This window comes from Anneissia japonica, unplaced genomic scaffold (assembly GCF_011630105.1).
Source record: "Anneissia japonica isolate Jap-2015-1 unplaced genomic scaffold, ASM1163010v1 scaffold2652_len1590060_cov184, whole genome shotgun sequence".
Classification (NCBI taxonomy): Eukaryota; Metazoa; Echinodermata; class Crinoidea; order Comatulida; family Comatulidae; genus Anneissia; species Anneissia japonica.
The window spans coordinates 632,629-657,827 of record NW_022699919.1 but is presented as its reverse complement, the minus strand read 5'-3'; the positions used below and the strand labels follow the sequence as shown (position 1 = coordinate 657,827).

The window sequence follows — 25,199 nt, the reverse complement described above, 5'->3', positions numbered from 1 at the left end:
AAAAATTTACCTGACTGTTTTCAAGAGGGGAAAACCTTGAATTTTGAAGAACTTAAAATACATTTCAGAAGTCAGGAAAGCTCATTTCCCGCCATCTAGAAATCGAAATTTTCCCGGGGAAGAACCACTTGCCGCATGAGTCACCCATAAGCATTGCCACAAGATGATTTAGAGTTTATAAAGTGAATGCAAAAAATAAAAGGGCCTATATATACCTTCATTTACTTGAGTTTGTTTTTATGATTATTACACGATTGCCATTTAGATGCCAAGAGAAAAATTTAGGCTGGTATTATTATCTATTTGCTAGTTTTTAGAAAGTAAATGGTGTGAATTATTAGGCCTATGTTAGATGGAGACCGGATTTGGATTTTGCGCGCAATATGGGATTAAAGCTGTACATACAGGTAACTCACTGAAATGTATGGTGTATAAGCCTATAAAAAATATTCTTCGCAAAGGGGAACAAAAAAAAACCAGTAAGTGCTCCCTGTAGGCCGGTAGGCGGGGTCCATGGGAAGAGCCCCGGGCTCCGACAAAACAACTTTTTCGAATAATTCGTGAAAATTCTATTAATTAAATTTCCACTGTTTTTGGGGTTTTTTTTCCAGTAAAGAATACAATGTCAAAGCAAAATACAATTGAAAACTCTGAAAGCAAGGACAGTTCTAAAGCTTTTAAGGTCATTGGGATCTTGCAAACGTAACATCATTGCATTAATGAATGGGGAGATGCCTCAAATAAAGGGGAAAAAAACAGAAGTAGTAGTTTGGGTGATTTAATGCCGGTTTCGTAACACTTTATAATACAGTGATGTCTTATAGTAGCAGTTATTCCCAAAATTTACAGCATTCATTTTGAAAAGAAGCCCCTCTTTTTACTTTGCAAAAATAGCCTAGAAAAGAAGCCCATCTCGAAAGAAGCCTATCCAAAGGTCGCACAAAAAATGAAGCCCAGGGCTTCTATACGAGATTTTACGGTATTTAAAATTCATCAGTAGCCCTGACGAAGTTAATGACCTAAAGAAGTAACGTCTGCTGTCCATTATATCTGTAGGTCTTAATAGTATGGATCAATCTACAATCACCGGAGCTGGTATATTTCCAACAAATCACGGTTATTAAAAATCAACGATTACGAGAGCTGGCAAATGAATAATTTAGAACGATTTTATGTTTAAAATAACTTGTAATAAGACTGACACAGTGTGATGTACCGTGCAAGCCCTCAACGGAGCTGAACATTTTTCTCAAGAGCAGAGGAATGATAGAAGCAGTACAGCCGCTGGGAATTTGGGGGGAGGGGGGCGTTTATTCGAAGAAAAACATAAACGCCTTATGGCTTCTTTTTTTTTCAAACGAGTCGTTTATTCCAAATGGGGCTCTAGTGGGGCGTTTATTCGAGGGGGTGTTTATTCCAACCAAGTGGTATTTAAAGAAATAGTGTTTTTCATAAAAACTTGAATAAATATAATTATTCAAAATAATTAATTAATTTTCAATTATTTGAATGAGCTTAAATTATCGTTTTTTATTGAAAAAAAATGTTTAATATTTAACAGACCCAAATATACCAGCTTTCTTGTATTCTTCGCACCTCACCTATCCTCTACGTGCCATTTGGCACATCAGGCTATTATATTTACAATATAAGTACCCTTAAATTGGTTGGTATAATTTAATGACGTTTGTCTGTACTAAGTCTAGTGATAGTCAGGGAAACTGAATTGTTTGGATTTGTCTCAATGGAAATTGATAATTATTTGACCCATATAATGAGCAATTCAATAACTGAATTTTCTTTAATTTAGTTTACCGATTTCAGCCCTAGAGCCGGAGTGGGTCAATCAAACTTAACAACTGACCAATCAGAAGGGCCAGGAATACGTGCGTGTCCTACGAAGACAGGCTCAGACAACATCCATGGTGCGGGCTTAGCAGAAAGCTCCATTTTATGACACGAAGAACCCGCCTCTCCTATAATACTGTTTAGCTGAACTATTTTACTGTTTTTTATATTTTGGGAACACTTCATACAAGCGCTCCGAGTTCCTTTGGTGTTTCCTTTCATCTTCTTATCATTTTAATTGTTGTTATTTCTTGTGTTTTTATGTTTTTGAGGATGAATAAATAAATTTGAATTGAATTTTAAAATTGGTTTTGTCAGTTTATCGTGTTTACCTTACAACATAGTGCAGTTGTTGCTCTTTAGTGAAATCACAAAGGGATTCGATTTTATCAACACCTGTAGCCTATAATCTAGGTTACTGTTCTTCAGTCTAGACACAAGATTTCATTTGATCGATAGTGACTAGCTTTTTTTTTCATCTTTGTATACATTCATTGACCGAGGCCCACATGCAAATCGTCAAATAAGACAATACAATACGATGGCCTAATTCTGCCCATCGTAATTTTCTACCTCAATTTAGAGGACGGCTGCTTCAAGTACATAAATAGTAGGCCTATATTATAAATTTAAACGTCTTGTTTCTTCATACATGAATGAATTCAAATACTTCGATAACAAAAATGAAGACACAGGAGTCATGTTATGCTGATGTTATAAACATAATTATCAAATATTAATAGAGAGAGTTGTACTCTTGATTAATTAATTGATAAGAAATGTATAATGTGTCCAGTAGGCCTATAGCGTAACGAAGGGCCGGAGGCTCCTGCACAGGGGCCATTTAGGGGCCAGACGTTGGTGACCAGGGGCCGAGTTTTTATAAATAAAAACAATATACTTCTATGAATAATAAGAGATTATAATCTTTAAGAATTATCGATGTGCAATGATTTACGTCCAAACTCTCAGTTCATAATCCAAATTACAAATCTCTATGACAGCAAAAAAATGTAAAAAAAAAAACGACGATAACTACATTAATTCCTTTTATTTGTTTTATTGTCTGTAGAAGCTGACTTCTATTGCTGGTTTGATTCAAGAAATCGTAAATCTCACCAGAAAATCCATGCACATAATACAGTATTTATATAACGCTACAACGAATAGGTCTAAAGCTTCCACAATTTAACCACACAAATATTTATTATAGAGGGCGTTATCAAGATTCTACCTAAAACCTAGTTACAACCGGAACACACTGACGAGTTTCATAAAGAAATGCTTTATGTATAAATTTATAATTTATCTTATAGGAACTGCGTATTTTCAGAGCATTTATAACGCCACTGTCTATATTTACAACATTTTGTGTTTAATACCATCATATAACTTTACTTCTTTCCTCGCACACACTATTTAAACATATACAGTGTAGTTCTCTGAAAAATGATAACATAAAAATCAATTTTGATTGAATATTTTGAACACAAAAATCATCAACTTCAGTATAAAATTTGTGAATTTCAAAAAGAAAAAAGTACCCAGAGTTACCTTCCAGATGTAATGAAAATCATAGAAACATTATTTTTATAATGGAAAAACATTTTTGAGTGAACATTAGGGGTAAATATTATTTTTAGTACACTAATTTATATGTTCAAATTGATAATTTGTTTGGTATTTTAGTTCAAAATGGTCAAGTTATTTTCAAAATTCATTTATATTTTGCTATTTATTAGAGGAAAATACATCTTCAACCCTGTATAGTCTTGACATGTGTTGTGTTTCAAGCCTTCCTATCATTAATTCGGCTTGTTCCTGTGCATATGTTACAGTACAAAATCATTATCAAAGCACCAACAATCTTTAAAAAAATATTGACAGCTATCAGTAAAATGGGTTGAGCAAATTGACAGTTTGTTCTATTGTTCATTAAAATTAGGCTAATCTACGAAAAGAGATGTAAGTACCCTTAACCATTGACCTATATAGCATACATTTCAGTTTATATAGCTAAATCATTCATTCATAATAAGACATAATTTTGTGTCATTGGACTGCTATCTACAATAATGTATGTACTGTTGTTACTGAAAAACAAAAATAACAGATACAGAAGAATATTATTAAAATTAAGTGGTTTCACCACATGTTCTCGGTCAGAATATGTAATTTGTTTATTACAACTACTATCAGTACATCAAGATACTTTGCAATTTGACTAAATCAGAAAAACCTCCTTAAAAGGAAGTGTACACCAACATCTAAGCGGTATATTATGTGTGGAGCTGGCCCGAGGCTGCTTAGTTTAATCGATTTAAAACGCGTATTGAGCAACTTATGAAAAAAACCGCCCTCAAAGATATGAATAAAAAGAACATTGTACAGTACCACATTAAAATCACTGCTATTAAAATGATTGAAAACAAATAAATGTAAGAAAGAACAGTGCTGTCTTACCAAATTTCTTAAAAACCATATACAGTAATATACAATGTACACAATCATTTTAAAAATTGTTTAAGAAAATTAAAATTGTACTTCAAATTATCTGATAGAGCTTACGATTACGATAAACTACTGAAAGCATTTGTTTCCATTATAGCACAATCCAGGGGTCCCAAGTTGTGAGAGTCTCCTGGAAGCTGTGAAGGCTTCTGCACATATGCAAGCATTAATAATTTCCGGGAAGAATACCCCATTTCCCACAAATTTATGATGTTTGCATGTTTTTACTACTGTCTTTTATTAAGTGTCTCCTGAAGTCAATGCTAGTGAGTATCACTGTCCACAGCAAAACATAATCAGAAATGTTAAGAAAGCTCCTTTATATAGTTCTCCTAAAACTAGCTTCTTAGGACCCCTGACAATCTTTAGTAGAAACTTCTTAATGGCCAAAGAAAGTCGTCTATTAGATTCAAATTCTCACACATTGTAGCCACACATTTTTTTTTATTATCCAGCACCTCTTGAACACATTATTTCACACTAGCATATTTTCCATACTTCATAAATGTGGCTATTGGCAGACATTGGAAAAATAAATATGGACCTCACCAAACAAAATTAATTACTGTAAAAAGTTTTGTCATTTCAGTTTTCTGTTCTAATTGCTAATTTTGGTTAAAGAAACTTTTAAAAAAGTGTATTTAAAAAGCTTTACAGTTTTTCAAGGTTTAGAGCCCATTCCAAATATAAAACACAATGAATCTTTTCGGATGGTCAAAGTTAACAACATTACAACCAACCAATCAGAAAAGGATCAGGAATATGTGTTTGTCTCACAAATGCATGTTCACGCTGTCACTCTGAAACCTTAGCAAAGGTAACAAAGAGGCGGGGCTTAGGGGAAAAGGTTTATTTTAAACACAGATTAAAATCTGTTAAATTAAATACACTACCACTGCACAGTACTTTCAACACCCACCATGAAAGTGTTGTGTATAGCTAGTAGTAAAGACAACAGCACATCTTTACAGCAACAGCTTTTGAAAGTGGAAACCTACTTTACTCTTTAGGGTACAACTATAAAGTAATACTTGTTCCACATGGTACATCATTCAACTGCATCACATCATGTTATATAGAAATGCTTTTTCGATGAATTTCACCTTTATAATTACCATTTGCTAGAAAAACATGGTTGGGGTTTAGCAAAATCTTAAGACTTTACCAGTCAGTATAAGTGTGTTTACCTGATGTAAACTACATAAAAAATTTATCATGTGCATATGATAGGTACGGACATGTCAGACCTTTACGCACAATTATGGGCACATCACATTTTTTTTTTTTTGTCGCATGAACTTTGATAGTGTGGACTGAGCTATAGGTCAAAGGTGAGTTTGATAGACTGCAACCAATCATTTGTGTTTAATATCCATTTCACATGTGCAGAAAATATGTGAAAAGTTGTAACTCAGATGATTCCAAATGTACCATATTATTTGTAACAAATTATTGTATACCATTGTTCACATGTATAGTTTCCATAAAAATCGCCGCGCGCTATCGCCAACACCTTTGGCGATGCTGATTAGTCAGCTGAATCAGGGAGTATTCCTGATTGCGTCGGGGACATCTATGCAGTGCAAAGATGCAGTGAAAAACGCAATTGCAACAGCGTAGCGATTCTAAGGAGACCAGCCTTATGATACATCATAATAGAAATATAAAATGATACTGTATTTTAAAAAATACCAGAAAACAAATGAATACAGCAAAACAATGTTACAAAGTAGCTCAAGATAACATAAACGAAAGTATATAATATAAAATATATTATAATAATTTTTAATTAAATTAGAAAAAATATTGTTACAGGTAATTTTAACTAAATTATTGTTTTTCTTACATACTGTACATACATATCACTGTAATCACATGATGTGATATAAACAATACACAAAATAGAAAATAAGTGATAATTTAAGAGAAATAAAAATAAAAATTAATTTAATCAGATCATGAGACCTTCATCAATGTTTAAAGTGTAGTTGAAATTATTATTACTTTAACAATTATGATATGGTAATGTGTATAATAAATTTACAACTGTTAAAAAAGAGTTTGAGAAGAACCAGTGTTTGATTACTTCATTAGGAGAATGTACATGCCAACATCAGCGCATAGAGACCATGTATTATGCACTATGAAAGTCCCCAACCATTTCTATTACACAGTGAACCCTCCTTTGTGAACTGGATATGTACGGTGGTCTCACGGTTTAGTCTCCAATAAGAGGGTATCCTTTGTGTAAAAAGATTGGTAATTGGTAATTTGGAAAAGTCAAGTGGTCTCGAATTAAAGGGTCTTGGAATTAGAAAGGTATCGAAATTAGAGGAGTCTTGAATTAGAAGGTGAACTGTACAACATTCTACAATCATCATGTTTTCGACAACCATGCATTATCATTATCAAGTGACGAATATGGTGTAATATGAAATTCCAAGAAAGAGCCAGGTCTAAAATTCACTACATTTGCTTCAATCTCATAGTTGAGACAAAATTTAAGGAATCCCTAGATTTTTTGGACATTGAGAAGAAAAAAGAAACTGAAAAATTTGGAAAGTGAATATTTCACATGTGAAAAATGAAACAGAACTAACTTGGTTATAGCATAATTTTAACCGGCGTCACAAATCTAGGCTGTGCTAGGCCAAAATAAAATCATCAGTTTCGTCCCTCTGTACAGGTGATTATTATGGTATACTGTAGCGCACATTATTTTTATTCCTGGATAGATAGGTGATCTAAATGGGCTTTGAATATTACAATGCCCTTTTGCAGTTTCATCAAATTCCAAACAGGAAGATGACTTATAAAGCAATTAGTGTAGTCTTTTTCCATACATAAACATGATCCTCACTAATATACTGCAGTAATCATCATTTATCATCAATATATTTCCCCTTCCCCACTCCTATGCTTATTACAATTTAAAATTAAAATGGCAAACTGCAGCGTATATTTACAAATGCTTTAATGAAGATGTCACTCACACTAAAGGACTTATTTCTGGCATGCAATACATTCTTTTGCAGGTAACCCACTTGCTCTACCATTGCCATGTGATGTTAATGATCGAAAATGGTATTCACACTTCACAAAATTCTTAAATGACTATACAAACAGGGTTGAGGAAATTACCAAATGGTATCAATAACCTATGGATGGGCAATTAATTACTATGACCTATGGATGGGCCACTGATTCTATCGCCTATGGCTTTTGGATTGGCCATTAATTCCTTTGGTCTATAGACAGGCCAATCATAATCCCTGGTCAATATACTGTACATGTCACATATTCCAATGGCTTACAGGCAGACTATATTACATAAATGACAAAAAACATGTACAGTACAGTAAAATTAACGGCCTAAGCCACTGTATGCCAGGTAATTCAATATCAATAATTTATAGACTAGCCATGCTTATAAATGGCCAACAAACTGGCTATTTAAAATAAATGGTTTACAGATCAGCCATGCTTTCAATATTTAATGGCCAATATATCAACGTTATACATATTAGCCATGCAGTTAAATGGTCAACACCATTAGTTATTCATGTCATAACAGCCTGCCCATTGAACATTATGGCCATAATTAATGGACCATGGTTTAAAAAATAATATCTATATAAATACCAATATCCTAACCCACAAAACAGCCGACAGAATTTTTCAAATGTCTCAGCATGGATGGTGGGACAGCACTTAAACCGACAGTATGATATAGGCTGTAGATGCAGAGCTGTTAGAAATACTGTGAGCTTTCTGGCAGTCAAGTTGAGAGCAGTTAAAAACCTCACATTGAAATATACACACACAGCTACAACAGCTTTCAATCACTTTCTCACATTTTACAAACAGGAAACTTTATACTTTCCAATATTGGTCAGCAGTGGGTCACTAGCCCGGCTGTCCCCACCATTACACAGTGGTTCACTGCTCTCTGAGGATTCAGATTGTCCCCCACTTGCCTCCCCTAGCCTGTTGTAAGGTACTTTGCTAGCCCCAGCAACAGTGTCAGTTTGGTTTGCAAGCGAGTGTAGGGATTCTTGCTGTTCATTAAGATCCCTTTGACGAAACTGTCCATTTGGCACCCGACTCGACGGATGCATCTCGTGAGAGTTGTAAATAAGCGGCGGCATCATTTTCTGGTTGACATTATCAGCTTCTATATCGTGTACTGCCATTTTACTCTGCTTGATGCGAAATGGGGTTGCCTTACGTTTGCCATTATCATGCCGTGCAGCGTAACACCGTAGAGCTCGGTCCAAATCGAGTGAATATCGTTGCTCATCTTTAGCGGCTAATTGTGCATCTGAATATGAGAGTGTACGGTCTTCTCGACTTAACGTTGTCCCGTTCTCATTATCCGCTTGCAGATTACCATTACTGTCATGCTCTCCTGTCATCGGGCTGACCGATGGCAAGGAACCAGTATTAGGACCACGATTCAAGCAGTTACCATTAGTGGCTACTCTGACTGGGTGGCACCGTCCATTTGCCATTTCCAGTTTTGCGATTCCGGTTTGAATTTTGGTTGTTGGACCTGACCCGGGTACATAAACAGCTACTAATTTTTTCTTGGCACCGTTCTGAACTTGTGGAACGACCGGTAAATATGAAGGCCTAGGTTTTGGACTACCATAGTTAGTTTCATCTGGTTCGTCGGTGCTGTTGTCCATGTCAACTGGACTGTTTTTGTATGATTTTGACGGGGTGTTTGTCGCTGAATTGAGGTGTTCTTGAGGTAGTGGTCGTGCCTGGGCGCACTGGAGTTGTTCTCTGTCTTTATTTGTATTTGATTTTGTTGACTGGCTGTTCACAGGTCGTGCTTGGTTGATAGTCATATTTTCTGGAAGAGTATTCCCCGTTCTGTAAAACTGTTGTCGTGGCCTATTATCATACATGTGCTCCGATGTGAGCGGCAGGTGCATATCCGTAGATCCGTGGCTTGGCGAAGTGCTTTGCTCGCTGTAACTATACATATCAGCAAGTGCCTCATTACCGCCGACGCGTGGAGCATATTTCAAATCGGTTGTGTATCTCTCAATGCTCTCGTCCGAATGATGCAGATTTTTTGGGTCAGGCTGCGAGAAAATGAAGTCCATGAGGTTTATATCAGAGTGAGTGGACACTGTTGTGCTGCAGGTCTCCGGCGAGAAAGCTTGTCTCTCATTTTTCTCAAGGGGTACAGATCGAGAGCCAGAAGATGCATTCGCCTCCTCAGACAGGGAGAGGGCTACATGGTCCGGCAGTTGACACACCTTCGGAGGCATTGCAGACTCTCTGTCTTTACGTACCGCCTGTTTCGATGGCCGAACCTTCACTGCAGAATCTGTGCTATCCATCGATGACTGTGAGCCCCCATTTCTGACAATGTCTGGTTGAGTTGGATTGACTGTAGAATTCACTACTTTTGTCTTGTCCCACATAACCATAAGCTCAATGATACGCTCCTCAATGCACAGAGCTGTCAATCGAGCCTCTGCGTCATGATCCCAACTGTCTTCCATTATCTCTTTTAGTGAACGCAGTGCCTAAAAAAACAATGTGTAAATTACATATGGTTAATTAAAAATGATAAATCTCAGCAATTTAAAGACTAACTATAACATTTACTAGCCCCTTCAGAGGCCTTCGTCTTCCTATCACATCTAGGCGTGCAGGACTAATACAGCCTTGCATGCTGCTTCAGGTTTACCAGAGGCCATGTTTAATTCAGTATGGAAATCCTGACTGTATATTTTTTGTTTTGTAAATATAACATGTAAATAAACCCGAGGAACACAGAATTACATCTCTAATCACAATGTCTTTCCTGTTTCATGGAAATGCACTATATCACAAAGTCTTCTTTCAAACAAAATAACTATTTTGGAGAAACGACAAATATTGATTCTATTTGAATACATTTATATTTTGTATTTGTACACTGATACGCTTTAAATATAAATATACAGTATTTGTAGATATTTATATGTTAAATCAGTAAATATGACATTTATTCCGTCAGACTGAGAGCAAGTACAGTATATTTAAACACTTTCTGATATCTACACTGTGTTTCATGTTGTCATTGATTTCAATTCTTATACGTACAACATGATTGTCAGTATATTTTCATGTGTGACAGACTGACAGACATTGGATTCTATTAGTATAGATTAGCTCTAGCGTTTGTCTACTCAGTGGATGAAAGCTGTACCTACGGGATAAGTAACATCTATAACATACATCACAGATAAAAAGGGGAGGTCCAACACACACATTCAGTAAGCAAATGTGGTTATTAATATGGCAAAATAAAGAAATGTGGGACAGAGATAGGTGACGTGAAGGTGAAGTGGGGGAGCTCATTGATTAAGTGAGGGGGATTAGGTAGAAAATAAGGCGATGAGATTTATAACGATTTAAGTGATATTTTTTTTTTTTATTCTCGACATTTTCAACCAGTAGGGGCCCAGTTTTTGTTTGTTTGTTTTTGGGAGGGGAGAGGAGGAACATACCTAGATACACCACTGGTCATCATTGACTATCATAGTCAACCATAACCATGAACATAAAATTGTTAGAATTGTGTTTTCAACTCTGAAAATATACTATCACCTAAGAAACGATTTACTGTTTTCTTTCCACAAGGTTCATATGTTATTCTTGTCAACGTAAACACGGACCGTCTAAGCTGTGAGCGGAATCTATTTACAAAGATTGATAGCACAAAGTAGCTACACTTAAGATAGATTATCACCCATTATTACTCACAGTGTAAATTTAAATCGTAAATTGTCCTTCATCAACACACATTTCATACAGCTCTCAAGACATTACTTTACAAAAGAAGGACACTCTATTTTGTAATCACTAACGTACAATCATTTATAATATTCTAATCTCTATCTGGCTTTATTGGTGCGGATGCAGGATTTGGTGGTAGGGGTGCGTGGGAATCCACACCATATCGGCCCAACCATGATTGGAGATTGGGGAGGTGCTAAACTTTTGAGAATGTAGACATTAAGGTGCATGGAAATTTCATACTTTTAAAATGCAGTACTGTATTTTTAATAATGATAAAAATAATATATATTAAAAATACAACAATTATATTTCTTAATACAATTTAGGGGGATGCGATCGCATAGTTGCATTATGATTGAATATACCTTTTATTTTGAGAATGTGTGTCGAAAAATATCAATTTAAGCATCTGCTAGATTTAATGTTAAATGAGTTAAAGTTAATGAACTGATAACAAGTCGATAAGATAACAAACATATATTATTCTAATACTAATAAAAATAAAAGTGGCATTATGTGGGTGTACCAAGAAAATAACAAAAGAAAATGCGTCTTTGTCTTTAAATATGATCTCAAATCTGATGTTAGTGATGTTTTTTTATCTTAATTTACAGTAAAATTTGTGAATGGCAAACTATAATGGATTATATTCATAGGGATACATAGTACACTACAGTATATTTTTGCCATTCCTTATTTGCCCACCATCTCTCAATCAATATCCTATTAACCCAAATCTGTTGACAGCGAGATTGCTTAGAACCCTGCCTGTAGGGACAGCTTCACTAACAACCTTCACCAAGCAAAACTTAATGCTTGCAGCTTTATGGGAAATTTGAGTAACTACACATAAGTATGTTACATTTATCAGTGTTGAGAACAAAACAATTTTTTTGTTATTTTATCCAAAAAAAATATTTTGCCTGTTTCTGTTTCAGTTTGAAAGCTGTTTTTTTTTTTTTTTTTTTTCTTTTTTAAATGTCGACTTGTACAGCTTATTTGGGGAAAAATCAATAACGCTTGGATTTTTTTTTTTTTTTAATGTCTACTTGTACGGCTTATTTGGGGAAAAATCGATAATGCTTGGAACAAACAAAAGAAAAGTACTCAGATTTCACTCTCATATGTAAGAGGTGATAATGACCATAGTGTTTGCACAAGCTTATTAAAGGTAACAGAGGCAGTAGGATAGTAGCTGCAATGATATGTTGTTGGTGTACAGCCATTTTTAAAGCTTGATAAAGCAATGAAGAATATGATGATTATCAAGATAAGATCAAGATGGCGACGACGGGAGCGGTGGTGGTGATGGTAATTATGAATTATGTTGATAATAAAGACAATGGCGATGATCATGATGTTGATTATGATGATGAAAATGACAATGATGAAGATAGTGTTACGATAATGAAAATGGTATGATGATAATAGTGATGAGGATGATGAGTAGGATAATAATGACAAGGATGATGATGATTAAGATGATGATGAGGAGGATGATAACGACGATAATATAATCACAATGATATGATGGTATAGATGATGATAATGATTTTGATAATGATGATGAAGATGATGAGGATGATAACAATGATGATACAATCACAATTATATGATGGTAAAGATGATGATGATAACAATGATGATGATGATGATGATAAGGGTGATGATAATGATGGTACAATTACAATGGCATAATTGTAAAGATGACGATGTGCCATATTGAGCCTAATTCTGATATTTACCTGATTATTTTCCTTCCAAGCATCAGGGAACTTGGGGCGTTCCTTCTTCACAGACACTAATAGTTGCATATCTTCAAAACTTGGGCGCTGACCAACTTCAGCTTCATAGGGCAACTTATAATCAGGTACACCAGCTAATAAAAATACAAGTAAAATTATCTTAAATGAAAATATTGGCATTTAAATACTAAAATACCTGGTAGTTACGTCATATTAAGTTTAACCACTGATCAATGTATGTAGAATCTGCCATTAAGTGGCTGCTATATCATGCATTTTTTATGAGTTTTATTGAATGAAGAACATTAAAATTATGTTTTAATTTAAATGTCATCAAAACACTAATTCAAAACAGCGGTATCATCATAATCACAAGTTTAATGTCTGTTTTTTCATGTTGCACTTGCAGGCTCATATAATAATACAACCTGTCCTATGCCAGATCACAATTAGTAGCTTTAGACCACCTCAATTCATGACAAAAAACTGCATTTAATCGGACCTAGACACAAAGTTGACAACCCAATTTGGCAGTCTTTGAAGCTACTGGGTGAGAAGGTGGATGATCAACCAGCAAAAATAATAATACCTGTAAAAAGGGTGTAAAAACAGCCAACAATCCTTACTTTTAAAAGTATAAGGATTAGTTTTTTTTTTTAGTACTAGATCAAAGATTAGTTTTTGGTTTGTTTTAGACACAGTTATCAATTGCACCGAGAATAAAGTCAACCAATGGAATTCAAAATAGAGGGGGGCCCAGGAAGGGAATTTCACGGATGAAGGGTCAAGGCATGAAATTGAAGTATATCTCATAATTTGCATTTAGATTTGACTAAATTTTCTTTTCCCTCATCTTTGTATTTATATTTGGGGGTCAAGGCTGGCTGGGCCCCCTTGAAATTCCCTCTGTCAAAAAATCCAATATTATAGAACACTATTAAAAACACTTCATTCTCACCAACTAGACATACATACATATTCTCATACATACGTACATATCCTGTACCTACGCACAATGTGATGCTGTGGCAGCATCATACTATCAGCGCTTAACATTGACATGATGAATAGACAGATGCATTTTCTTCTTAGCAAAATAACAAGGATTAAGTTACTAATATCAATCGTAGCACTCAGACAGATCGTTCAAGTTTCCTTTTATAAATCGTCTACATGTGTCAAACTGGCCATTGGCCTTCTACAAGCAGACATTAACAATCTTAAAATGGAATTTTAAAGCAAAACCAAACAGGAAAAAATGATAGTTAAACATGTGGTTACATCCGGCAACTGACAAAATTTAGAAATAGTAGACCTACAAACTTACATAACTAATCATTAGCGGGTAATCAGCTGTAATTTTATACATACTCATCAAATGCTCATCTGTATTTTTTGTACATAATGCCAAATAAAAAAAAGAGATTAGTTTATCACCCTCGCCCACGTCTTCTATTGTATTGAAAAAAAGGAAACATTTTTGGGAGGAAAATTGTTTTTGAATTTTTTTTTTTTTTTTTCATTTCTTTTTTGTAAATAGAATACATTGTTTGTCATGTACTTTTACTTTGGATACCAATGCACCAGCAAACCCAGGGGTGATTTGGCTTTAGCAAAATAAAAAGTAAAAATAAAATGCCTCCCTCCCTCATCACTTTTCCAGCCTAGATAAGGTGATAAACTAATAATTATATTTTAAATTGGGACTAAAATGAGTCAATCTGGAACTTGCTCGACCGTGTGTATCCGATACCCTACCACACAGTTAAACGCAGAAAGTTGTATTCCACTAGATTTGTGTGCTTGGGGCTAAACTGAGGCGGCATTATGTTAGGGTTGGCTGCTACAATCTTGAAATGGTATACAGTTACTTCATCAGAACTGACGACGAAGAATGGCAAGTTTTTCCAGATCAAAATAAAATCAGATCAAAATAAAATAAAATCAAAATCAAAATCAAATTTTAATCCAGAATATCGTCATTATACCTTCCAGTTAAATTGTGACTAATGAATGACATACCGTAAAACCTGGAATTGAAGCCCAGTGGGCTTAATCTCGAATTGAAGCCCAACTTTCTAGTTTGCAAAAGTAGCCTTGAGAAGAAGCCCATTTAAATACACTTCATGATATAAGTTGATGTTACAGTGGCTTTATTTATTGTTTTATAGTTCAAATTTACAGCATTCATTTTGAAAAGAAGCCAAAAGTAGCCGCGAAAAGAAGCCCATCTCGAAAAGAAGCCCATCCAAAGTTGGCAAAAAAAAAGAAGCTTATGGGACTTCAATTTGAGGTTTTATGGTACAATAAAAACAACATGGTTACAACTACAACAAATACCTAACAAAATGAACCCAATATGAATTATTTAAATTACAAAAATACATATTGAAAGATGAATTAGGTAAAAAATGAATTTACATCTGATTGAGTATATTATGAAGTGTGATATATAGGGCTGTTATTGTACCTGTTGTGAAAAGTAATGGTGGTTATGAAAAGCTACTGTAGTAAAATTTTGTCCTGTTATGAAGGCAGATATATATATATATATATATATATTAACATTTGTAATAACTGATGTAGTAGTTGTCGTACATGGGCAGCCGTCACACATTGAAAAATGTAGAACAGGTCATGTGTGTTTGTATGCACAATATAGTAACCTCAGAATGAAGGCTGAGAGCAAGGACTGACATTAGTAATTAAACATAATCTTTGTTTTTCGCCAAGAAGCAATTTTAAAAAGCATCTATTTAGTATCAATCTAGAGAGAAGCATCTTTAGCTGGCTAAACTGGTAGTTAATGTGTATGCACTGAACCAAAACAACTTTTCAGGCCCCTGGTACAATACTACTGTTACTTCCTTGGATTACAGCCACAGAGCTGAAATACAAAGTTACTGTGATGCCATTTTGTCTTTAGCGAAAGGTCTTTAAACCATTGGCCCATGCATGATTGTAAATCAAGGCTGTAAAAAATAATATTTTTATTATATAAAACATGACCAGTTTGACAGGTGTATACAAGTAACAAATGGATACATGAAAGATTTAGTTTTTTTATTTATTTATTTTCTTTTATTTAGGCACACAACACATGAACCAAGGATTATCTAGCGAATATATCACTATCCTACTTGTAGGTGACAATCCCTTTCACAAGACGAACATATACACATGATGTTTTACACAAAGAAAAGGAGGTTTAGGGAGTGGAGTTGTATTGGGCATAAGAAAATATCCTGATAGGAATTAAACCCAGTGCCTTGGAATTAAAAGACAAGTATCTTAACTACCAAGTTCACTATTAGAGAACACCATACTATAGCTTAGTCAGCTAAACTGGTGGTAGCCACTGTGTGTGCACTGAAGCATGGTGATCCTTTCAGATCTTTGGTTCCTGGATAAATGTTAAGCCAGGCTCCAGTGGAAAAATAAAATTTGAAATGTTGTACAACTGATTTTTCACAGAAGGAGTGTCCGACGAAAAACTCAGGAATTAAGATACACATTTTTTATTTTTTAAAGACCAAGAGAAAATGGGTGGTTCCACCCCCTTTTTCCCCACCTAACCAGTCTTATATTTTTATTTTTTAATTAAGGAAGGTATCACCTGTTTACAATGATGTAATTACTGTATGATCGATTTTTTTCGTTTTGTATTACCATATGTAATAATAATTACTGTAATATTAAAAAAGTTAAGGCGTAGACAAAACATGAGCACTAGGCTCAGAGATGAGAGTGGACATCTCTCTAAGGCATTTGGGCCAGACTGTACAATGCTGTAGGGGGTCCTCCCGGACAAGTCTACAAGTCAGTTTATGGTAATCTCCTAGCCTAGCATATGCCAGTATTCATGACTTGCACAGCGAGGGTTTTAAAAGCCGACATTAAGATACAAGTCAACTATATTGTCAGAATAAAAAAATATTTATAGAATGTAGAATCATTCATAAATATACATGGGATAAATAGTTAAATAAATAATTCTTAGTAATTAAAGATTCTAATCCTGTTCATTCATCTTCTGTATTACAAGTGATGTCTGCATATTATTTGATATTATTTGTTGTTTAAAGTCTAACCCTCCCTAATCTACTATACGATAATGTCTGAATATAATGGATGAGATGAATCTTGCATAATAAAATTAAATTTATATTAATGCTTGCGGTACACCACGTATACCTACGTGGTGTACAGCCAGCATTAATATATATTAGTACTTCGCCATGCAAACCTTCAAACAATAAAATTAAATTTCCTAACTATTAAATTATTTTAAAAATATCTTCTAGGATTTTACATCAGCACCGATCACTCTGCCAGCCTTGTTCACAATGCTCTGTAATTGACCCTTATTTATTATATATGGTGACATTAGACAATAATAAAACAAGAAAGGGTTGACTGGAGAACTAAGGAATAAAACTTGAATAAGATGAGAGCCAACATTAAATCATTTTATTCACGCCACAAATTCTTTGTCAACAGCATAATATAAAGCTTGATTCTACAAGGCAAATTTATTTGCACAAACTGAAAGCGCAGATTCATACGCATGCGCATTCACGTTTCTATCGGAGCTTTTTGCTTCAGTGAACTATTTGCGAAACAAAAAAATGCATAACCAATCAGAGCTCAGGAAGCGATCAGACACTTTTGATTCACGCGAATAAATTTGCCTAGTGGAAAATGGGCTTCAAAGCACATACATCCACTTCAAGCAGTGGTAAATAAAATATGAATCATGGATTTCATGTGCATTTTGTAGTATTATTTCAAAATGAAATTAATGAAAATGAGAAAAATATCAAGATATTATTACAATAAAAAAAAAAAGAATTAGAGAATTTTACAAATCGCTGAGGCACTACATTTCAGTAGCTGCCTAATGCCAGACAGGAAAGGCATCTCCGAGTGGTTGTATCACACTAGAACTGCAAATAACATTACAACTAGCGAGTAATCTATGAAAAGGGTCAGACATTATGGTGTATAATCTACAGATTAAACATTTTCTCTTGACATTTCTGCATCTATGAAAATGAAAACCGAAAACCGTAGTTGAAACTTAATTCTTGTGTTCTGATTATTATCAAATTCTTTCTGATAGCAATGTATAATGAGAGTCTTCAGTTGTAAAAGCAGGTCGCAGTCAGTTTGAAAATTTAAGAGAGGGATAGCCTTTAAAGGAGGTAGAATGGCATTCCTCTTAGAATTTACAAATTGTTATTTAAAACTAAATTAAAAAACAAATTATATATGAACAGTATTATAACATTGATTTAATGGCAAATAACTTACTGACAATATTTACAGTATGAATTAGAATAACATTTCTTAGAGACTTTACAAATTATTTTAGTTTTTAAACCATAACCATAAAAAAAAAATTATATAAAAATATTATAGCAATGATTAAATAGCAAAACAACTTATTAACAACAATAAATGGAAGCAGTTTGGTGTAGTGGAAAAGGGTTTGTTTCCCAAGCTCAAGGTTGGGGTTTCAATACCTTGCTGTGCATTATGCTTGTGTCCTTGAGCAAGGCAATTTATCTGCATTGCTTATCTCCACCCAGGAGTATAAGTGGGTATCTAAGGAGGTTCGAGTGCAAAATGCACAGATATATTTCATGCAGCAAACTATGGAATTTCTCTCATAGGCATCGTTCCAGTGACTGAGGTAATAATGTGGAAAAGCGCTCTGAGACTTAGTTGTGTAGAGCGCAAACATTATTAAGAGCACAGAGAAGCACGTATAAGAACAAAATTTAATGATGAAACTAATAATAATTGCACTTGAATCCACATGTGAACCCTAATAAATGCAAGATTAAAACTCTGTGGCTAATGCTGGTTTGGATATAAAAGGATGACTAAGATATTTGTTTTTTTAGTAATTAAAATATTAAAACTTGCCAATATGACAACTAGTGACTCTTAATGTACAAATAGGGTATGAAACCAAAACCACTATTGCAACTGACATCCTTTAATAAGCCTAATCTTGGAACAATTGCTATGTAACATCAAAATTATTATTCCCCCAAACAATATTAAAAATGTGATAACTATGCAAATAACTTCAATTCTATTATCTGCAAAACCACAAGATGGGAAGCACAGCTGTGATTGGTATTGCCAAATAACATTTTGTTATTTTCCTGCACTCGCTGCCAGAATTAAATTGTGTAATTGCCAAATTATCATTTGCAGCATATCAACCACTGCTCGCAGTCAATTGGAGCACTCTATAAATCTGTCCTATCATCATTATCAATAGTATAAGTAACACGATGTTAAATAGTATATATGGTCCGTATCAAGATTCGAACCCAGGGGTCCCAAATCTCCCGGAAGTCGCAGGAGTCTCCGAGAAATCGGGACAGCCTCCCGCACTCCTGCAAGCAAGCACGAATCTTCTGGAAAGTAACCCGTCACCCACAAATTAATAATATTTGCATGTTTTTATTAGTTGTGACGATGGATAAGCTCATTCAACCAGATCTCCCAGAAAGGCTTTCTTCCAACTTCGAACCCTGCGAACCTAAGACTTTCTGAGTAATGTACTGTATGGTTGCTCCACCAACTAATGTTGTTATCTTTTGGCAGTCTCTATTATATACTTTATCAAGAACAATGAACCCAAAATAATTTAACATGGAACCATCTGCCATTTTTAATAATAATCATATTAAATCTGTTTGTGTTATTTGTATTTTCTCTGACTGGCATGCTGAAGACTTCAATCCACATCAAACAAGTGTTATATAAATAAGGCCATAATTGAACTTTGAACTTATTCACTTGCTTTTATCATCTTCGAAATGGATGCTATAATTGATCTTTGAACGTTGAACATAACTCAATAGAGCCTATGATAAGCTTTTTATCATCTTCGAAACGGAAGAAAATCCCACAAATGCGGAAAAGATCCCAACTTCGGAAATGGAGAGATCAAAGAGCTTTGTAAGATAATTATTTTTTTTTGTTTTTTTATGAGAAAATTCCACAAAATTAGAAGGTGACACTAACTTATAATCTAGTAGTGCATGATACCAAAGATAATAAATAGCCAAAGATAGAGCAGCTTCTCAATATAGTGGAACATCCGTTCGAAAGGCATTGTGGGTACACGGAGAGCAATTTTACACCGTCCGCGCGGTGACGCTATATAGCAATAATAAAGACGTCGCTCTGGTTCTTTTGTTTCCTGTAGTTTCTCCACTTTGTAAAATGTTAAAATTTTACCCTATTCGCGGGAGGGTGGGTGTTCCATCAATTTTAATACAAATACGTGGAGCAGCTCATTCTTCTGCTATTTAATTTTATAATGATTTTTTGTTGTTACATAAATGCTGATAGATAAATAGGGACCTTGTATTATGTCCATTATTTTCAATTGCAACCCATTAAGTTATGATCTTTTGGCAGTCTCTGTTGGGGTGAGGGCTTGGCCTGCCCAACAGAAGCTTAAGCTCCTTCCCCGGGGGATGCTGCATTGTGTCTATCACCTAAATAAAACTTGCTATTGATGACTTTGAGTATTGTTGAGTAAAGGTTTATTAATTCCTGTATTATTATTATTATCATCATTATTATTTCATTATACATTTTGATAATCTTTATAAAACCATGAATAGAAGCCCTTAATTTCAAGAAGCCCATGGGCTTTCAAGATAGTAGGCTCACATTATGTACAGCAACTGTACATGCATTTCAAAGAAACAGAGAGTCCTTACATTATGTACAGTAACTGTACACACATTTCATAGAAACAGAGAGGAAGTTCTATAGTTATTATTATTAGTTTGGTAATTTAATGCTGATTATACACTCCATGATACAGACTGATGCCCTCTCTGATGTTGTGATTGGATAAAAATACTCAACTGTAATTAAACTAAAAAAAAATGTTCTTTTTTTTTTTAATAGGATTTCATGGTCGAAAAATGTTTTCAGCAGTCCTGCTGTTTTATAATATTAATTTACAGCATTCATTTTGAAAAGAAGCACACTTCTTTTACTTTGCAAAGTAGTCACCAAGGGACACAAAACATCTCGAAAAGCAGCCATTCCAACAGTCCTAAAAAAGAAGCCCTGGGCTTCTAATTCAAGGTTTTTCAGGTACACAAATAACTTAATATTATAAATATAATTAAAACTCACCTGGAAAGAGATCTGAGCATCTGTTTGCTATCTCCCAAATGACAAGTCCTAAGGCATAAATATCAACCTGCTTGAGGGCAGATTCACAGTCTCGCAGATTGACAGCGCCTTCTAGAGCTTCTGGCGACATATAACGAACAGTGCCAACCTGATAAAGTAAGTGTTTCAAAAATATCAACTATTAGGATAAATATTCTCCAGGGGGGAAAAAAAATGGTAGCATTTTGAATATAAATTAAATATTACCAATCTCAGTGTTTTGTCCTTGAATGGAATTTTATTTTTCTGAAAATTATGCAAAACAAATTGATAACCGTAGGAGTCAGGAAGCAAAACCGTTTACACTAATTAATTATGCAGCGATTCAAAGATTAATCAATAGAAAGAAACATAGTTGATGTGATTAATAGCAACACATTGTCAAATTGAATATTAAAAAATAAATTTGGACAAGATTAAATCTTGTAACAAAACTGTAACAGTCTTATAACAAATTCTACCCACTCTTCATTAGTATACATTATTACTGTTTGTAGACATTAGTATGAATTTCTGGGATACTATATGTATTAGAACTGATTTAAATTATTGATTATTCTAACTATAAAAACAACTGTTTCACAACATGCTATTAGTGTTTTTTGTTTTTTTTCTTTGGCTAATGTTTGAACTATTAACCCTTCAGTGCAATGAAATTAGCTTTCCATCTTCAGGTTTCATTTTCTTTTATTTTATTTTTATTCACATTTGACAGCGGTGAGCTCAACACTTACAGAATAGAATACATAAAACACAAGGGAAGATGGAAAGCATCAAAAACACTTAACTCTAGACATTTCTTAATTCTATACTTAAAAAATATTCAAACTATTAAAGAATGTGTCAATGGTCAAATCCAATTGAATAAATGAGTTAAAAAATCTAAGTTCTCTACAAATAAATCCGTTTTTAAGAATACTGGTTTGAGAAAATGGAATATGAAATAAATTGACCGAGGCCTGACAGTAACATTTACTTTTAACAGAAAAACCTAATAAAAAAAGAAGGTACGGACCAAATAATCCCTCCAAGCATTTAAAAAAGAAATACAATCAAAGTAACTCCTTCGTTGACTTAAGCTTGGTAAATTAATAGTAGTTCAACTAATATTACAATATTTACAATCATAATTTAAGAAATTTATGTTGCATACAGTGCCCAATCTGTGGTCTAGTTTAAAATCTAAAAGCATGTTTGCTGCAGTTTAAGAAAGGCACTTTCTGCAGCTGGAGTTTCTGGTTAATGCAAAGCCGGGCACTTGCTACGTCCGACGGTCTTCGGCCGATGCGATTCTACGGAGAAAGCAACACCACGACACGCGAGGAACATATCGTTCAGACTGCCACCGGCAATCAGCACATGGTGTACTGCGGTCGTAGGACGTAACGAATGCCCGGCTTAAGAGTTTAACTTCAATTTTTATTGTTTACTAAATTGTTAAATTGCTGCAACTGCTAATAGCTATGTAATTATTTGAGGCATGTTGTGGCAAAATACAGTATAGCAAAAGAATTGAAATTCTACTAATTGGTAATTTCAGATACCTGAGTATGTAATCTATAAAACGAGGGAGGGAGGGGAGGGAAGCTTTTTTGTTACTTGGGGGGGTAAACACTACTCCTGGTCCTGGAGCCAAAATAAACATGATTTTAAGGCATTTTCTAAAGTTACTTGTGCATTGTTTATTGAATTAACTACCAAAAAAACCTGGTTTGTTGACCATTTTCACAACTAAGACGTTGGCACATGATTAATAGATGTTAAACTTTTGATTTACAGTAAAACAAATTTTGATTTTTAAGCCTTTTTTAAATTCCCATATTTTACAGCTCATTTACTCAATACTGGCCTGTGCGAGAACTTCAAATTTTACTACGACATGCCACATTATTTAATACTTTTAAAACATTATTGTTGTATGACTGCGGAACTTACATCTGTCAATGAACTTGTGTCATCATCCTCTCCAACTAATCTAGAACCAGACACCTTCATAGAAAAACCTAAATCGCCAATCACACATGTACCGTTAGGCCGTACAAGAATGTTACGCGAGTTGATATCCCGATGGACTATAGCTGGCTTTACAACATCTAGTAGTAGAAAACAATAATTTAGAATAGCATAATGAGTTGCGTGTGCTATATTCTGAGCTTGCTCATAATAATGTACAAGGATCCATTTATTTCAATGAAAATAAATCCATGAATTTATCGTTAATATCGATTACTCTAATTCTGAGTTACTGTTAAGTTTTATAAACAACATGCAATAAATCAAAATAAATTTAAAAGGTGAAACACATCATTCTCTTTAACAACTAACTTAATATCAATTTGGCTTGTACAGTATAGTATTAGGAATATAATTATTTTAAATACTGTATTTTCCTTTTTTTCATTTCGTATCTGTAAAGAAAGGCACTTTACAAATGTTCTGATTGGATTGGATTGGAATTTAATAAGTATTTTTACTGTACATATTTATGCATCTATTTATTGGCTTTACTAAAGCATTTAAGTATTTCTACTTTCAGAACAAGAGAGACAAATTTACTGGCTCTTGTCCAATAAAAAAGGCAATGTTGCTATTTCAACTTCTCATAAGGATTAGATATCCAAGGACTTCTACCACGCCCCAACCTAAAGGGAAGCACAGCTATGAAAAAACACAGAATGACAAGAGAGAAGTGGACAGGCTGCCATTGTTAAATTCATATGGTGCATGCTATCCCAAAACCAAAATCAATGTAAAAAAAAATGATAATTTATTTTTTTTTAATTTAGTCATTATCCACATTATAAATTTTAAAATGATGGGTCATTTACTGCACTCAATATTCTACAGTTGAACTTGCCTAAGTTGAATCCAAAGAGACATTGAAATATTGTTCGACTTGGATAAAATTTGACCAGATTGTTAATTAATGGACAACACAAAAATTTGAAATGGAAAACACAACAATTTGCCATGTAAAATAAGATCAACTTAGAAATTATTTGAGTTTTATGCAAAATTAACTTCAGCAAGTTTAACTGTATCGCCAAAGTTATGGCTTCACATACTAAAATATACAATACTGCCACTATAATTATTAAGTTTAACATATAGCAACAGAACACTGGTTTTGAGATGGCGTGCCTAATATGGCTATCAAAAAATGGACATGCTATAGTTTAAAAAAATATATAAAAAGGCAGACCTCCATTTTTAATTTCTTGATGAATATACGCAATGCCTGCAGCAGTAGTCTGGGCAAGTCGGCACATTCCAAACCAGTCAAATACATTTTCCTTGAGGTAGCCCATCAAAGAACCTCCTGATATGTACTCCACTACTAGCAGATACTCCATCCAACCATCTTCTCCAAGCCTCTCCGCAGCACCATAATATTTCAAAACGTTGGCATGGTCGAGCGAACCTATGCTGTAAATTTCACTTTCATTTAAAAAGCAGTTCCGTGAGGACCCAGCGAATACCTTTACGGCAACCTCTTGTTCACCAAGCAAGCCCCGGTATACGTTGCAGTATCGTCCTTGGCCAACTAAATTAAATAGTTGCATTTGTTCTATATCAAATGTTGGCTCCAAGCTGCCAGACTCCGTCGATGGCAATTCGGTTAAGGAGTCCTTGAAGGCCAAGAAACGAAGACGGCAGATCAGGAAAACAGAAACAACAACAACACTGAGAAAAAATAATGGCACTATGGCCAAGATGATAGTCTTTATACTGCTGGAATTTGGTGAAACACCAGAGCCTACAAAAAGGAAAAAAACAACATAATGTCAGTCAATTGTATTTCTTTTCTTTTTGATGACTTGTATATGTAAGTTCAACCTATAGATGACATGAGGCTTTAAACATTTTCCACCAGTAGATTCAAGGAGGAAGGCAGCAGGCAGAGAAAGTACCCCAGGACCAGCCAATAAAGGCTGGACAGGGTGAAAAAAAGAATGATGTAAAGAATATCAACTTTAAACTAACTACTCTATAATGTACAATAACCAAGAAACCAGGGGCCCAAGAAGATGATGGGCATTGCACACAATGGTTAAGTGACACTCCAAATAC

At 34.4% G+C, this 25,199-nt stretch overlaps 1 protein-coding gene across 4 annotated transcripts in view; it reads right to left on the bottom strand.

Annotated features, from left to right (window-relative positions):
- Positions 1–2,884: 2,884 nt before the first annotated feature.
- The window catches only part of LOC117103193 (bone morphogenetic protein receptor type-2-like), a 54,137-nt gene continuing 31,822 nt past the window's right edge, over positions 2,885–25,199 (bottom strand). For all 4 annotated transcript variants that reach the window (XM_033243721.1, XM_033243718.1, XM_033243719.1 and 1 more), the window contains exons 5-9: positions 24,331–24,885; positions 23,064–23,221; positions 21,090–21,237; positions 12,909–13,042; positions 2,885–9,902 (exon numbers count right to left, since the gene is read on the bottom strand). In XM_033243721.1, the coding sequence (XP_033099612.1) occupies positions 8,217–9,902; positions 12,909–13,042; positions 21,090–21,237; positions 23,064–23,221; positions 24,331–24,885 (2,681 nt within the window). In that variant the 3' untranslated portion in view covers positions 2,885–8,216. The remainder of the gene's footprint in view (positions 9,903–12,908; positions 13,043–21,089; positions 21,238–23,063; positions 23,222–24,330; positions 24,886–25,199) is intronic.